At 41.5% G+C, this 16,363-nt stretch overlaps 1 protein-coding gene across 3 annotated transcripts in view; it reads left to right on the forward strand.

Annotated features, from left to right (window-relative positions):
• LOC124550226 (solute carrier organic anion transporter family member 74D-like) overlaps positions 1-16,363 on the forward strand; it is a 137,705-nt gene that overhangs the window by 89,564 nt on the left and 31,778 nt on the right. For all 3 annotated transcript variants that reach the window (XR_006967720.1, XM_047125296.1, XM_047125297.1), the window contains one exon: positions 1,467-1,627. Coding sequence is in view for 2 of the 3 variants with exons in the window: in XM_047125296.1 (XP_046981252.1) it covers positions 1,467-1,627 (161 nt within the window). In the remaining variant the exon portion in view is untranslated. The remainder of the gene's footprint in view (positions 1-1,466; positions 1,628-16,363) is intronic.

The raw sequence follows: 16,363 nt of genomic DNA on the forward strand, positions 1-16,363 counted from the left end.
TATTCATTGGACAAATATATTAAACTAGAACTGACACGTGATTACATTTTCACGCAATTTCGGTGCATAGATCCTGAGAAATCAGTACCCAGCACAACCACATCTGGCCATAATAACGGCCTTGATACGCCTGGGCATTGAGTCAAACAGAGATTGCATGGCGTGTACAGGTACGGCTGCACATGCAGCTTTAACAGGATACCACAGTTCATCAAGAGTAGTGACTGGCGTATTGTGACGAGCCAGTTGCTCGGCCACCATTGACCAGAAGTTTTCAATTGGTGAGAGATCTGGAGAATGTGCTGGCCAGGGCAGCAGTCGAACATTTCCTGTATCCAGAAAGGCCCGTACAGGGCCTGCAACATGCGGTCGTGCATTATCCTGCTGAAATGTAGGGTTTAGCAGGGATCGAATGAAGGGTAGAGCCACGACTCGTAGCACATCTGAAATGTAACGTCCACTGTTCAAAGTGCCGTCAATGCGAACAAGAGGTGACGGAGACGTGTAACCAATGGCACCCCATACCATCACGCGGGGTGATACGCCAGTATGGCGATGACGAATACACGCTTCCAATGTGCGTTCACCGAGATGTCGCCAAACACGAATGCGACCATCATGATGCTGTAAACAGAACCTGGATTCAACCGAAAATTATTCGTGCACTCAGGTTCGTCGTTGAGTACACCATCGCAGGCGCTCCTGTCTGCGATGCAGCGTCAATGGTAACCGCAGCCATGGTCTCCGAGCTGATAGTCCATTCTGCTGCAAACGTCGTCGAACTGTTCGTGCAGAGGGTTGTTGTCTTGCAAACGTCCCCATCTGTTGACTCAGGAATCGAGACGTGGCTGCACGATCCGTTACAGCCATGCGGATAAGATGCCTATCATCTCGACTGCTAGTGACACGAGGCCGTTGGGATCCAGCACTGCGTTCCGCATTACCCTCCTGATCCCACCGATTCCATATTCTGCCAACAGTCATTGGATCTCGACCAACGCGAGCAGCAATGTCGCGATACGATAAACCGCAATCGCGATAGGCTACAATCCGACCTTTATCAAAGTCGGGAACGTGATGGTACACATTTCTCCTCTTTACATGAGGCATTACAACAACGTTTCACCAGGCAACGGCGGTCAACTGCTGTTTGTGTATGAGAAATCGGTTGGAAACTTTCCTCATGTCAGCACGTTGTAGGTGTCGCCACCGGCGCCAATCTTGTGCGAATGCTCTGAAAAGCTAATCATTTGCATATCACAGCAACTTCTTCCTATCGGTTAAATTTCGCGTCTGTAGCACGTCATGTTTGTGGTGTAGCAATTTTAATGTCCAGTAGTGTACTTTAGCAACTATATTTTTCACCTTTTCTTTTTATTTCCTTTTGGTTGTACATCTCCCTGGAGGAATTCTAGTAGTAGGAGCTATACATTACTAGCGAAACCAGCACTATATCTGCCGCGCAGGTGTTCGGCAACTGTAGCTGCTTGCCGGGATCTGGGACAGCGACGGCAGGTCCCTGCCCGACGGACTGTGCCTCCGTCTTCATTGCCTTCCTCGTCACTCAGAGTGTCCTCCAGTGTCTGGAGGCGAGCGGACGCGCGGGCAACGCACTCCTGCACTTCAGGTCAGTCAGTGGCTGCGCGCACCCAGCATCTCGTACGTAGTGTCGGCAAGCACTTTTACGTATCTGGGGCTAGCGGTTTGTACCCTATCATATGACCCAATAAAACAAAGGTGGCAGGAACGAAACCTTTAGAAACGCTTCTACTATCATTTAGTGGTTCAGCCACCCTGTGCATCTGTAACAACCATGGAAGACGTCCTAAGGTAGACAGAAATACTTAATTCGGTCTTCTGAAATTCTTACTTCCTCCAACACGCATCTTGTGGAAAAATCACGGCAGGAAAAATCAGGTAAATTCGATCTACACATTGGCTCACCTACAGTCCCTCGTCCCGGGTAACATCCACTAATGGAACAATAAATCGGAAAACTGTAGTGGTACAAGAGGTATAAACAACATGTCTCACACACGTTCAGTGCGTGATCGTAGATTTAAAAGGCGGTAGCGTTTAACCTGTGGATAATCATCACATCATTATCATCAATTATCATCGTTCATCATTATTAGCCGGCCGGGGTGGCCGATCGGTTCTAGGCGCTACAGTCTGGAACTGCGCGTCCGCTACTGTCTGAGGTTCGAATCCTGCCTCGGGCATGGATGTGTGTGATGTCCTTAGGTTTGTTAGGTTTAAGTAGTTCTAAGTTCTAGGGGACTGTTGACCTTATAAGTTAACTCCCGTAGCGTTCAGACCCTTTTGAACCATCGTTACTATTATTAATCTTATTGTTACTATCATAATCATCAGACCCCTTTTGAAATCCCATGATGGATAAATGCCTCCACCAGACTTTCTCAAACGTTGCGATAGACGATACGTATCCATGCTAGTTTCGTGTATGTTGTGTATGTCACCTACCCTCTTGCTTTAAGACTGTCGACGCGATCTTTGCCCTGCCCACCTTAATTTTGCTTTCATTGCGTTCATAACTGCGTCTTCCACTGTTTATCTCATATATTTATCTCCTTCTCTGTCTCTTCTACTAATTTCCAATATGCTTCTCTCCGTTGAAAAAAAAACTGCGTTTTTGAGAGGTGATGAATTTAATTTCCATCTCGCATACAAACAAGTCAGAGCACTGAGCAACACAACAGAAGCTTTATTTTGAAAGCATTACCTGGATTGCTAATAACTGTCCATGTTACTTTTATTCTTCCGTTTATTTCTGTTTCCGTCCATTCACTTTTTCTGTTCAGATACCAAAACCCAATTGCTGCAGTTACTTGACTGTTATTTTCTTACCTATTAGTTTACAGCTCATTTTTTGAGTCTGATAGTAATTTATTTTCACGTTTACTTTTGAATATTCTCTATTACTTTCTTCCTTTACCTGTTGAAGCTTGTGCATAGCACAACCAAAAAGTGAAATGTCAGGAACAAAGTGTAGAAGTATCTAATGTGTTGTACTTATCCGTATTTAGTCTTCCTTTTCTCAGTTCATTGATCTGAAGATATTCACTACATGTTTTGACAGTAGTTGAAGCTGTCTGTCTGATTCCTTTTTCAGTTGCCAATGGTTTACTATACTGAAGAACTGTAATGGCAGTTGTGACACTGATGTACGTATTCTTCAATATAGGTCAAGGGGGGAAACAAACATGGTAAATCACTTTTTTTTCGAACGTGAGTTATTGCTACAACTCGATTTACACTCGTCATATGCATCAGCTGAGAGGCTAAAACTGAACAAAGAAATATACAGCGAGTTCAGAGATATGAACATCCAAGGTGTTACTGTGAGGGGAAAGAAGCAGGTAAGTTAATTTTTCAGGGCAAAGAAGAGGTAAATAAGTGGTGACTCATACGGCTACGAGAGCTTGGAGCAAATAGTATTCTGATGTACCTTCCCCAGCGCCCCCCCCCCCCCTTCCCCCACCAGTAAATTGGAGGCAAGGAAAAAAATAAAAAGAAAGGGGGTATGCTATGTATTCGTTTAGTACGCATGTTATTGAAACAGGTAAATACTCTATCTTTGTTATGAATGGGAAGAAAAGCGCAAAAGTGACGTCATTCCTTTCTCAGTTCATCGCAAATACCCTGGATTAGGACACTAAAGAGAAGGAATGGTCAGCATTCAGGAATTTAACAGGAACGATCATTCGAATCAAAAAAGTGTAGTAACCATGTGCTCTAGAATGCATACCTTAAGAGATATGAGCACGTGTTCAGTAGAAGAAAACGTTTCACAGTAGCGAATATGTGTAAGTGCCCGTTGCTCTTAAGGTATGCATTCTACAGCTCATGTTTACTGCAATTTTTTGCTTCGAATGTTCGTTCCTCTCATCTCCACAAATACTGACCATTCCTCGTGGGACCTTTTGTACATTTTGTGGTGGTCAAAATAAAAACTTTGCCGCCTTCCTCATCATTCATTTTGTAACACTGTCAAATTTGTAGACTGAAGAAGATCAAGGTTACATTCCCTGTGCATGGCCTTCCGAACTTCGAGTGCGATAAAAATTTTGGATCATGGAGCGCAAAGACACTGATCGAAGCATCCAGATACAAGCCATCTCCTTTGACTGTGGTCTGTGATAATCCAGAAATGGAAAACACTGTTGGACTCAAAGAACGCTTCATAATGCCTTTTTAAAACTCGACCTATTAAGATATCATCAACTTACTCCAGACGCTACCGTAGCCTTAAATATCAAACGAGTTATCACAAAGGAACGCAAACTGGCTTCATAAGAAAACCATGAAAATGTCATCCAACAAATAGGCTGTTTTAACTGTCCGTAATATATTTGACTGCATAATTTCTTACTTGTCTAGTGCACAACAGCTTTGTAGTTTTCTTCTGGTTACTGTTATCTAACGGGAACAAACCTGTAGTTTTTTCTAGGTCTCGTTCCAATTCCCAGACTAAAATACCTATAATGATTGATTAAGTTTTTCCGTCCTGATGCTATGGAGTTCTTCAATCAGCTGCATCACAGCTAAATATTCACTACATGTATACTATCGCTGTATTATCACAAGAAGAAATTCGTTTAGTCGAGATTATAGTGGAATTATTGCGTCTGTTTCGCTTAACTTGCGTGTTTCTTTTCTCTTACAGTGCGATTTTTGACTGGATTTTGGAAATTAACTTCCTTGTGGGAACACTCTGGATGCCAATAAAGCTATTTTCACATTAGATGCTTCCGAGACTTTTATTTTATGAAATAAAAAGTATTTTATGTTCTTAAATATTACGTTATCACATTCATACATTAAAATCGTTTTTTTTAAGTCTCATAATAAATGACGTAACTGGTACTTTCTCCTGGCTCTTCATATCTTGTAAAAATTTCCATTTTTACTACATAACTATCATTAAGCTATATGGACACTACTGCTCGAAAAAAAATGCATAATAATCGCGAACTCACTCCAGTAATTTAATTCCTTTTTCAAAATCAAAGAAACCCCAGTAAAACAAGCAGTTAACAGTTATTACGTGATTTGTAATTTGATTCACAACTTCTAAGTAGTCAGTTGTGCTGCATATACTTCTAAGGCTAGATAGTTTCTTCGTTTAGTTAGAACTCAATATTCCTTTATGCAGTTAGTGATAGTAATAATGAATATTTTGTGCTTGGCGGAGAGGGGCCTAATTTTTAGTATCTTGCCTTCTGCAGCAGAAAAATTATACCATCTTTAATGATAACAGTTACCATTTGACTCTATGCTTTTTTATTATTTCCACTATTACGATTTTGGCTTTTGAGTCATTATGTCGTGTAACAAGGAAAATGAAAATAAAATGTATAAAAGGGTAAATGAATGGCATAATGTGACCATATGTGAAAAACACGGCGGCGTGCAACATTATTTACGAAATGTGTACTTCTTAGATATTTCTGATTAACGTGTCGTCTTCAGAATATTACTTTTTTCTTTTGTTGTTATTTTAATTCGCCGTGAAGGGGCGGGGCGCACCCAGATAAAACCGCTATTCAGCCAAGGGTTTTACGCATCTAATATAAGTTTTAAAGTATATAAAAGGAGATAAAAATTAACCATTTTTTAAAATGCAATTTGGTGGATTTTTAAAACTTTTTACATGATTTTATTTTACATTTAAAATTTAATCATTAACGGTAATAAAGCTGCTATGACACAATGGTCATGGTGGTAAATCATGCTAATAATCATGATCATGACGGAAGTTGATTTGTGAGAACGACTATAGGGCTTGTGGTAATACGGGGTCCGGAACCGCGCTGGTGCTACGGTCGCAGGTTTGAATCCTGCATCGGGTATGAATGTGTGTGATGTCCTTCGGTTAGTTAGGTTTAAGTAGTTCTAAGTTTAGGTGACTGAGGACCCCAGATGTTAAGTCCAATAGTGCTTGGAGTAATTTCAACCATTTTTGGTACCGTGGGTAACCACTGAAAGTCATCGAGGGGGAGGTAGGGGATGGCTTGGAAGTGGGTGGTGAGAGATGTAGAGTTGTGACTAGGATGGAAAGGACATACATCAGGACGGATTTCATCGTTGCGTAGTTGGGGTTGGTTGAATTTCCAGTGGGAGAGGGTGGGTACTGCATGAAGGTGCATGAAAGCTGGTATACAGATGTAATGATGCAGCGGGGTAACTGGTTTGGTTGGTATACTGAGTGCCGGAGTCGATTTTGTGATTAATGCCTTTGATCCGCAGGTGCTCCAAGAGAAGAAGGTGTGGGAAGTGGATGAATTGGTGTAGGATACGAGCTGGCGAAGGTAGGTGGTAAATACACTCTACGACAGAAAAAAAACGACACCCAACGAGGAATTACACGAATGCGACAGTAACAGGGTGGAAGTGATATACATGTACAAAGAAACAAATGATTATAATATCAGAAATATTGGATGATTTATCCAACAGAAAGAGTTTCACAAATTGAGCAAGTCAATAACGCATTGGTCTACCTCTGAACCTTATGAAAGCAGTTTTTCGACTTGGAATTGTTTGAAAAACTTTTTGAGTGTCGTCCTGAGGGACATCGGGCCAAATTCTGTCCAGCTGGCGTCAAAATCCCGAGATGGCTTGCAATCAGGGGCAGCAAGACGAGGCGTAGAATATCTTCGATGTACCGCTGTTTTGTAAGGGTGCCGCGGATGGCAACCAAACAGGTCTTGCTGTCAGAAGAAATGGTACCCCACACCATCAGTCATGGTTGTCGGGTCGCATGGCGGAGGAGAGTCAGATTGGTATCCCATCAGTGTCTGGGGCGCTTCCAGACACGCCTTCGCAGGACATCGGGGCTCAGCTCAAAGTGGGACTCATCACTGAAGGTAATTCTACTCCAGTTAATGAGATTCCAGACCGAAGACGTGTCTGAAAATATCCCGGACACCGGTGGGATACCAGCCTGATTGTCGCACGCCAAAGGGTGTGACAGCCAGGAGTAATGGTCTGAAGTGCCCTTTTTTTCATAGCAGGACCCCATTGACAGTCATCCGCAGCATCCATAAAACATAACGGTACATCGACGATATTCTACGCCCCGTTTCGTTGCCCTTCACGGCAAGGCATCCTAGGCTTACATTTCAGCAAGATAATTCCCACTTCCACACGGCAAGAATTTCTACTACTTGTGTAATTGCTGGCCATACCGTATCTCCGCCAGCAAGATCACCGAATCTGTCCCCAATAGGGGACATGTGCGACAGTGTGGGGAGAGCCCTCCAACCTGCTCGGGACTTCGGCCATAGACTCGTCAGTTAGACAAAATTTGGTTCGATTACCCTCAGGAGGACATCCAATAACTCCGTCAGTCAAAGCAAAGCCGGATAATTGCTTGCTTAAGTGCCAGAGGTGAACCAAAGCGTTACTGAGTTGGTCAATTTGTGAAGCTCTTTCTCTTGAATAAATCATCCATTTTTTCTGAAATTGTAGTCATTTATTTGCCTGTATACGTACATCACATCTACCGATTTCTGTCCTATTCGAATAATTCCTTTGCGGTGTGCCGTTAATTCTAGTCTTAGAGCGTGTTACATATTCTTACATGTACGTATGAACAAGATGTCTCTTCGAGAACTATGAAAACAGGTCATACACTTCGTTTGCATTTAACACCCCCCCTTGACCTAACACTATACACGAGAGTTACATTTTATACCCTGTGCTGAATTATTGTAAGCAAACACAGTGGCGTGGTTCGCTTGTGACCGCTCAGAGACTGTTGTTAAACCCACAACGATATAAGACATTGAATATTTGTGTTACATAGGTAGTCTTTTGTGCAACATTGTTCTAGTTTTGGGGAATTTCATTCGTTGGAGGTCCGTAACCTAATTTGCAAATTCCTTTTGTATCATTTTGCTTGCAGCCTTAAGCGTTTCTACCGAAATACATAATTTATATTCGTCTCATCCTGAATGGCGTTACACAGTTCACCTAACATTTCAAATAAAAATTTCATTACAAATTATCCGTGTTTCTGAATAATCGCTTGAGCTATACTAATATTTAAAATAATTGTAATATTTCTACAATTTTATCTTTGACGTGAACAAATGTTATTTCATGCACGTAAACTGATAATAACAGACGAATCCCCGGCATCTTATAACGATACATGAAGTCTAAGTGGAACGAATAGGACCCTAGATTTACCTGACGTGAGCGCATTGAGCTCTCCGTGTTGTTAGATCTAATGACTTTGCTGAGTTGGAAGTAATACCTTTTAATGTAATATAATTTAATTTAATATAATGATACGTTTTTAATGTAATCTTTGCAGATTAAAATTGTGCACTGGACTGAAAAATGGAGTCGAACGCGGACTATGGGACTGTCCCCAAGTGCAGCTGAGAACGACACAGATCCGATCACATACTTTTCGATATCATCATTACCTTTCACTCTTACAAGTCACTTTCTGCACGCATTTTATACAACATGACATGTTTTCCCGCGAACGAAAGGTTCAGATTTCGAGATCCGGCACAGCATATTCCGTTAACATGCAATGCAAAAAAAAATATATATATATATATATAAAAAAATAAAAATAAAAAGAAATAAAAAAAATTATACACCCGTTTACAAGTTTCTGATTCTACATCTACATGGAAACTCTGCAAATGACATTTTAGTGCCTGACAGAGGGTTCATCGAACAACCTTCACAATTCTCTATTATTCCAATCTCGTATAGCGTGCAGAAAGAATGAACACCTATATCTTTCCGTACGAGCTCTGATTTCCCTTATTTTATCGCGGTGTCAAAAAAAATTTTCGCATTCGAAGTAAAAAGTTGGTGATTTGGTTTTCGTGAGAAGATTCCGTCGCAACGAAAAGGGCCTTTCTTTGCTTAGCCTTCCCCACAACATTTTCTATGTGTTCCTTCCAATTTAAGTTGTTCGTAATTGTAATACCTAGGTATTTAGCTGGATTTACTGCTTTTAGATTAGACTGATTTATCGTGTAACTGAAGGGCAACTGCCACTTTTCGCACCATTCACATATTTTTTCTAAATCGTTTTTCACTTTGTTTTGATCTTCTGATGATTTATTAATCGATAAACGACAGCGTCATCTGCAAACAACCGAAGACGGCTGCTCAGATTGTCTCCCAAATTGTTTATATAGATAAGAAACAGCAAAGGGTCTATAACACTACCTTGGGGAACGCCAGAAATCACTTCTGTTTTACTAGATGACTTTACGTCAATTACTACGAACTGTGACATCTCTGACAGGAAATCACAAATCCAGTCACATAACTGAGACGATATTTCATAAGCACGCAATTTCACTACGAGCCGCTTCTGTGCTACTGTGTCAAAAGCCTTCCGGAAATCCAGAAATACGGAATCGTTGTGAAATCCCTTGTCAATCGCACTCAACGCTTGATGTGATAAAGAGCTAGTTGTGTTCCACAGGAACGATGTTTTCTAAACCCATGTTCACTGTGTGTCAATAGACCGTTTTCTTCGAGGTAATTCAGAATGTTCGAACACAATATTTGTTCTAAAATCCTGCTACATATCGACGTTAACGATATGGGCCTGTAATTTAGTGGATTACTCCTACTACCTTTCTTGAATGTTGGTGTAACCTGTGCAACTTTCGAATCTTTTGGTACGGATCTTTCGTCGAGCGAACGGTTGTATATGATTGTTAAGTATGGAGCTAATTCATCAGCATACTCCGAAAGGAACCTGACTGATATACAGTCTGGACCATGTGAGGTAGCGGGCGAGTTGTGGCGCCCTGGAAATACTATATGTTAGGAACTGGGGCGTCCGCACAGGACACTCGTCAAAGCCGGGGCCCGGCAGCAAACAAGTGGTGGCAAACGTTAGCCGGACGAGAGGGGAGTAGGTAGCCCCAGAGCACGGTCCAGCCGCGTGGCTGGGAATTCCGCTGTGACGTGGACGGTGCTTTGTGTCGATGAAGGAGACACGCCGGGAGTGCCAAGGATGGCGGACATTTCACAGTTCGTATAGAAATTAGTAGTAGCCAGATGAATCATGATACCTCAAAAAGAAACATGTACATCACTATTTCTTGCACGACGATTCTGATGGTGTAGTCAGATTTTCAATATCTCTTTTAGTTTAAAGTTTAGTATCTGACGGGAAATTATACAAGAAACACCCAGAAACGAATTTCCAAAATATAAACGCTTCATCCGATTTTGTCAATCGCCGTGTCTTTAGAAAGCTATTAGTGTAAACCTAAATTGGTATGAATTACAGCACTCCGTCTTCAGGCCAGAAGTGGCCCATCGGGACCATCCGACCGCCGTGTCATCCCCAGGTGAGGATGCGGATAGGAGGGGCGTGTGGTCAGCACACCGCTCTCCCGGTTGTTATGATGATTTTCTTTGACCGGAGCCGCTACTATTCGATCGAGTAGCTCCTCAATTGGCATCACGAGGCTGAGTGTACCCCGAAAAATGGCAACAGAGCATGGCGGCTGGATAGTCACCCACCCAAGTGCCGGCCACGCCCGACAGCGCTTAACTTCGGTGATCTCACGGGAACCGGTGTATCGACTGCGGCAAGGCCATTGCCCATGAGTTACAGGCATGTAACTTAAATAGTACATGAGTTATTGGAGGTCACAGTAGCCGATTACTATCGATCACGTACTCCACAGTTACACAAAAAACGGTAGCAGCATGCCTATAAATATATTTATTCATCTATGCCTTTGTTTATATCCAATATATAATATTCATGAAGAAATTTGTTAAGTATTTACCGTGTTTTAGAAAGCACAGAGACATTAAGCTACTGGCCTACCTTTTGTTACTATTCCTTTAATATATGTTTATTTAATTTGTTTATGTATTTAGTAATGTGTGTTAGAGCGTGTTTATGGTCCAGCCGTAGGAATATTTATTTTTTTGTGTGTGCTTAAATATGTTTGTGAGTGTACGTTAGCTTGGAGAGCTGGAGGGAGCGCTCTAGCCAATCACAGCGCTCGTTAAGGGTGAGACTGTATGGAACTGGGGAAGGAGGTTTTTTGAAAGAGGACACGAGGGTAGTTCTGGGGGGTGTGGCGCGAAGGACACTCACAGGACGGGAAAGGGCTGGACGCGACGGCGTGGCGGTGGCGAGAGAGACTTGGAGAGAGTGAAGCGGTTTGCGCGTGGTCGCGAGAGATAGAAATACTTCGGAGTGCCGACTTGTGAACTTGTAAAATTTGCGTGGCCTCTACAGTGAAGACGGAGTTTGCGTTTAGAAGTGAATATCTCGCGAGCTGTGTTGTTGGTCATAACTAATAACATGCTGTAGGAATCTATTGTTTCCCTGTTATTCAACTTATATTTTATTTAATTGCTGGACCATCGACACCACTGCTACGGTCGCAGGTTCGAATCCTGCCTCGGGCATGGATGTGTGTGATGTCCTTAGGTTAGTTATGTTTAAGTAGTTCTACGTTCTAGGGGACTGATGACCACAGATGTTAAGTCCCATAGTGCTCAGAGCCATTTGAAACATTTTGAACCATTGACACCAATAAGTGTTTTGCAGAAATATACCGCATTCTCAAAAGTACTACTGTCGTGCTCATCATTTAAAATTGTTAAGAAAGTACCTGCAGATATTATTTAATTGCAAACTTTCAATTATAAACGCCTTTGTTACATTCTAAATTCGTAATTACCGAGTGATAGGAGCTTCGACCAATCGATTCATGTGTATATTCATATTGTATACTGTAGACGCAGCAGTATTTGGCTTGTAATACGGCAACTACGTATCCCAGCCCCTAGACAACGAAAGCAGCCAAGAGTTTTAATATTGCAACTCAGAGTCGGAGGGTAGGTGGTTGAGAGCCATTCATTTGATTCATTATTGTTTGAAAGCCCGCAACCAGGAGACTTGCTTTTATTAAGTGTTTTAAGCTGCTTCACTACTCCGAGAATATTTACTTCTACGTTACTCATGTTGGCAGCTGTTCTCGACTCGAATTCTGGTATATTTACTTCGTCTTCTTCACTCGGCATTTATTGTTGCAACAGTGTATATCGAGTCATGAAGTGATTAAATATACAGATCAATAGCAGAAGCAGTTCTGAGGTACCAGTTACCAACCCACGGTGGAACACCCATATTAGTATGCCTTCACGGACGTAAATGCGGGAAATGACTCCGGTCGATCGTACTGAAGGCGAATACTGTCCTGGGATGCTTTATGGCACACGGGTCAACCTCGGCCCATCATATCCCACAAATGCTCGATTTCAGACAGGTCTGGAGATCGAGCTGGCTAGAGAACCTGCTGCGTGTCTTGCTGGACTTGTTTAGTTTCACAGGCGGTGTGTGGTCGAACATTATCCTGTTGGAACAACATACCAACTTCCTGTGCAAACACGGCAAAAGAACGTATCTAAGAACATTCTCCACATAGGTGCTGTTTAACTTCCCCTCTAGGAACACCAAATGTGAACAAGAGTTGTAGCTTATCGCACCCCATATCATAAGCCCTGGGATGGGTGCGACGGTAACTAGCAGTTACTGCTGACTAGACTTGCTCTTTTAAACAGTCTCCCGTGCGAGAAAACAAGTTGCATCTTTACCTGCGTTTACTCGTACTTTAGCTGCTTGGCCTATGCGCGGCTCTGTTTAAAAAGAATAGCTCGATGTAGTCTAGGGTCGAGTCGCGCACGGTCGCTTTCATATCCTGCTGCTAATTCGCTATAAATAATGACGTGTAGCTGTGGTCCTGCAGTTAAATAGTCTATGCATTGTCTAGAATTGGGAGTTCATAAAATACACAGAAACCCAAAGAACAAGGTAAATGAATAGTTTAATAACAAGGGTTGTATTTTAACACCTATGATTGATGTAGACGACATAGAAACATGTTGAATAATGATTATCCATGAATGGATATCACAAATAAGCGGGAAGTGTTCCTACAGTATTCAGCCAAAATACAGACAGAAAATACTCCTATCAATTGCAGTAAAGTTACGTTGAGAGCGTTACGACACTGGTTGCGAAATCCTCAAATTAAACAGTCACCGAAGATACGTGAAAATAACGTTCATTTCGTAATCACAATACACGAAATATCCACCAGCTCAAAATAGTTAAGAGTTCAATATGATGATTCACAAATCAGCACACGTGATACAAAGAATAGTAAAACATACTCTGTTTATTCTCAGCTACGGAAGTAGTTAGAGTCCTAGCACATTCACACCCCTCGAAATACGAAGTCCCTCCAAAAGTTCAAGTATGGTAGTTGCTGTTCACAGCCCACAATTTATCAGCCGTACAATCAAATGAAGCACTAAATCACAGGCAGGTCGGCCTTCTTTATGAACGAACGTAGAAGTGGTCAAAATCGCTTCCCTGAGCTTTACACTCGAAAAGTCTGTCTCCACGACACTCCCGTAGTATTCCGTTACTGTCTGCTTTCCCATTGGCTGAAGGGCATCCTCACCAACAATGCATCGTTCTCAGATTCAGCAGACATGATCTGATCCATCTTGACCACTTCCTGAACTAAACTAAAATACTACAACATTAATTAAATGAAGAAATCATAAGCATTCGGTTACACTGAGATCATTTACAACAAATATAGATAATAACTGGTTTATAAATAAATGAGCCAGCATTCTTGCACGTGTATTCATGGTAAATGACAACAGATTGTCGTTAAATACATTTTAAACAATTATTTATACCTTCTTGACAAAGGTATTTTGTATTTCTTTTCAACTGTGGTGTCCACTAACACTCGCTATTCACCAGTTTGAAATCAGCACAATTTTTAATAACATTTGTAATCAACCTTTAAATAAACTTACTGGCAACTACTGTAATAACTACAAAAGTACGACAATATATGAGGTATTTCATGCTATATTCATTAGCTGTGTAAATATATACGTTACAGTATTCTCAATAGTTGACGAACATTTGCATAATGAAAAGATTTAAAAGGCATCGTAAATCAATAAACAAAATAGGTACAGATATGTAGCTTTTAGGGAAAATACCTACTGTGTAATCCTATCATCTGATGTATCATTTGTTGAAATGGTGTGAAACATTTGAAAGTTGGTAATTCAGAGGCTCATTATGAGTATGTTATTCACTGTGAAATATTAACTTCTGTAGATTTAAAGATATTGAGATCTTTCTGTGTAACTGGGCGCATCTAATTTTCCTGAGATCGCAAATGTATTCAGGTTTGCATTAATATTTGATGTGAGTACTGTCAAATTTCAAAGATCTATAAGAAGTTATGTTTCAGCTTGTCTGACACTTCGCCATGTCTTAGAGTATTGTCTTCTGTACAGAGGCAATGCGGGAGACAGCCGTCACAATTCCCCGAACCAGGAGTTTCCCTATTTCCGACGACGCTGCTAGTCTTTGCACCTGTACTTGCTCACACCGGTCACCTAGATGGAAGCCGTAACTGCCATGGCGCGCCTTGAGACCTGGGCCCGCCAGCGTTCAACCATATAACAAAATCATCTTACATCGTACCAATTCCGGGTGCCCGATTAGCTCGCCTAAATACGTATATCATTACACACCTACACTTAATGCGGCACATTAGCTCGCTAATTTGGTACATTAAGTCGCATCTTATTTGACATACTTTCATAACGGAATACATACATAACACAATAAATGGAATACCGTACTTATGTTTCAGAACAATGGTGTAAGTATCTGTGTTGAGATGTATGAAACGGTATGTAGCTCCTAGGAGCGTCGTAACATCTTAACCACCAACATTTACTTAATCTATCGCAAATTATAAAAATTACGGCGTATTAATTAAATGCCGAAATAAAAATATAAACTTTCAAGCAACTTTCGAGCTACCCCTACCTTTTCAAAAGTTTTTGCCACTTTTAAGCTCATTTAAGCACCTTTTGCTTTGACTACATCGTAGCACTTCACTAACAAACTCAGCGCATGATCGATTTTCTACGTCCAAGTTCAGACCGTTCGCAGACCAGCCGCTCCTGACGAAATTCACGACCCCTTGGCCACGTACTGGTTCTTAACCTGCGTCAATCCGCAGTCCTCGTCAGTGCTGAAGGATGATAGCCGTCGAAATGCGGCTGTGGTAGAGTTACAGTAATCATAGATTAGTCTCTGACAGCCGTCCCCGGTGGAATCGATACATTCACAAGAGGATAGAAAGACAAAACAGATTTATAGGATAGGCAAAACACATTTGATTCAGCCTGACATTTGTAACACTGTTCCCACGTTCCACCAGAAAACACGTCTTTCGTCTAGGAAGCTCGATACACACCATACAACAGTTAACATTTATCATTTCTCAACTACTTTACCTCATGTAATAAGAAACTTTAATACAAATTCTACCTTGTGCAGAAATCGCCAATTAAACTTTCCTCACGTCTCAGGGAATAGTTGAATCGCACATTCAGCAAATGTTCACTCATATTTGCACTAAAATCCCACTATCCCAGAATTTTTCTACTTAAATCTATTCAAAAAAAACCTTCCATTAAAATACATATTATATAATTAATCATCATAATGACCTGCCAGGGTAGCCGAGAGGGCTAACGCGCTGCTTCCTGGACTGGGGTAGGCGCGCTGGCCTCGGATCGAATCCGCCCAGTGGATTAACGACGTAGGGCCTGTGTGCCTGCCAGCCTGGATGTGGTTTTTAGGTGGTTTTCCACATCACACTAGGTGAATACCGGGCTGGTCCCCACGTACCGCCTCAGTTACACGACTCGCAGACATTTGCAACACATTCGCACTATTCCATGGCTTAGATTAGACACATACAGCTGGGGTGGCGGCAGGAAGGGCATCCGGCCACCCCATAAACTTACCATGCCACATCCATTGCCGACCCTGCGTAACTGCGGGGCAAGGCTCAGACAACGAAAGAAAGAAAGAAAGAATTAATCAACAGAATATACCACCAAAAAATCTGCTTATACTCCCACAAGCAATTAAAATTTTAATGAGGTCTGAAGAGCTCCATGCACTAAATTTTGTGTGAACAATAATTACAAATGAACTACTTCTAGCACATGGGAGGCCTATCCAAAATACTACAAGCAACACATACAAATAACAACTCAGAATTATCCCCCACATATTATGTAAAAAATTCATATTTGTCTTCCTCATAAATAATGAGATCAATTACATTCTACCGACCTCACACCAAGATTTGTACACCCAGAAATTCACCCTTCACACAAAACAGAAGTAACCCCCAAAAATCCTATAAACTACATATTAAAATTATCATATATACAATGGAGAATCAAAAAGTAAGTT

This window comes from Schistocerca americana, chromosome 1, assembly GCF_021461395.2.
Source record: "Schistocerca americana isolate TAMUIC-IGC-003095 chromosome 1, iqSchAmer2.1, whole genome shotgun sequence".
Lineage (NCBI taxonomy): Eukaryota > Metazoa > Arthropoda > Insecta > Orthoptera > Acrididae > Schistocerca > Schistocerca americana.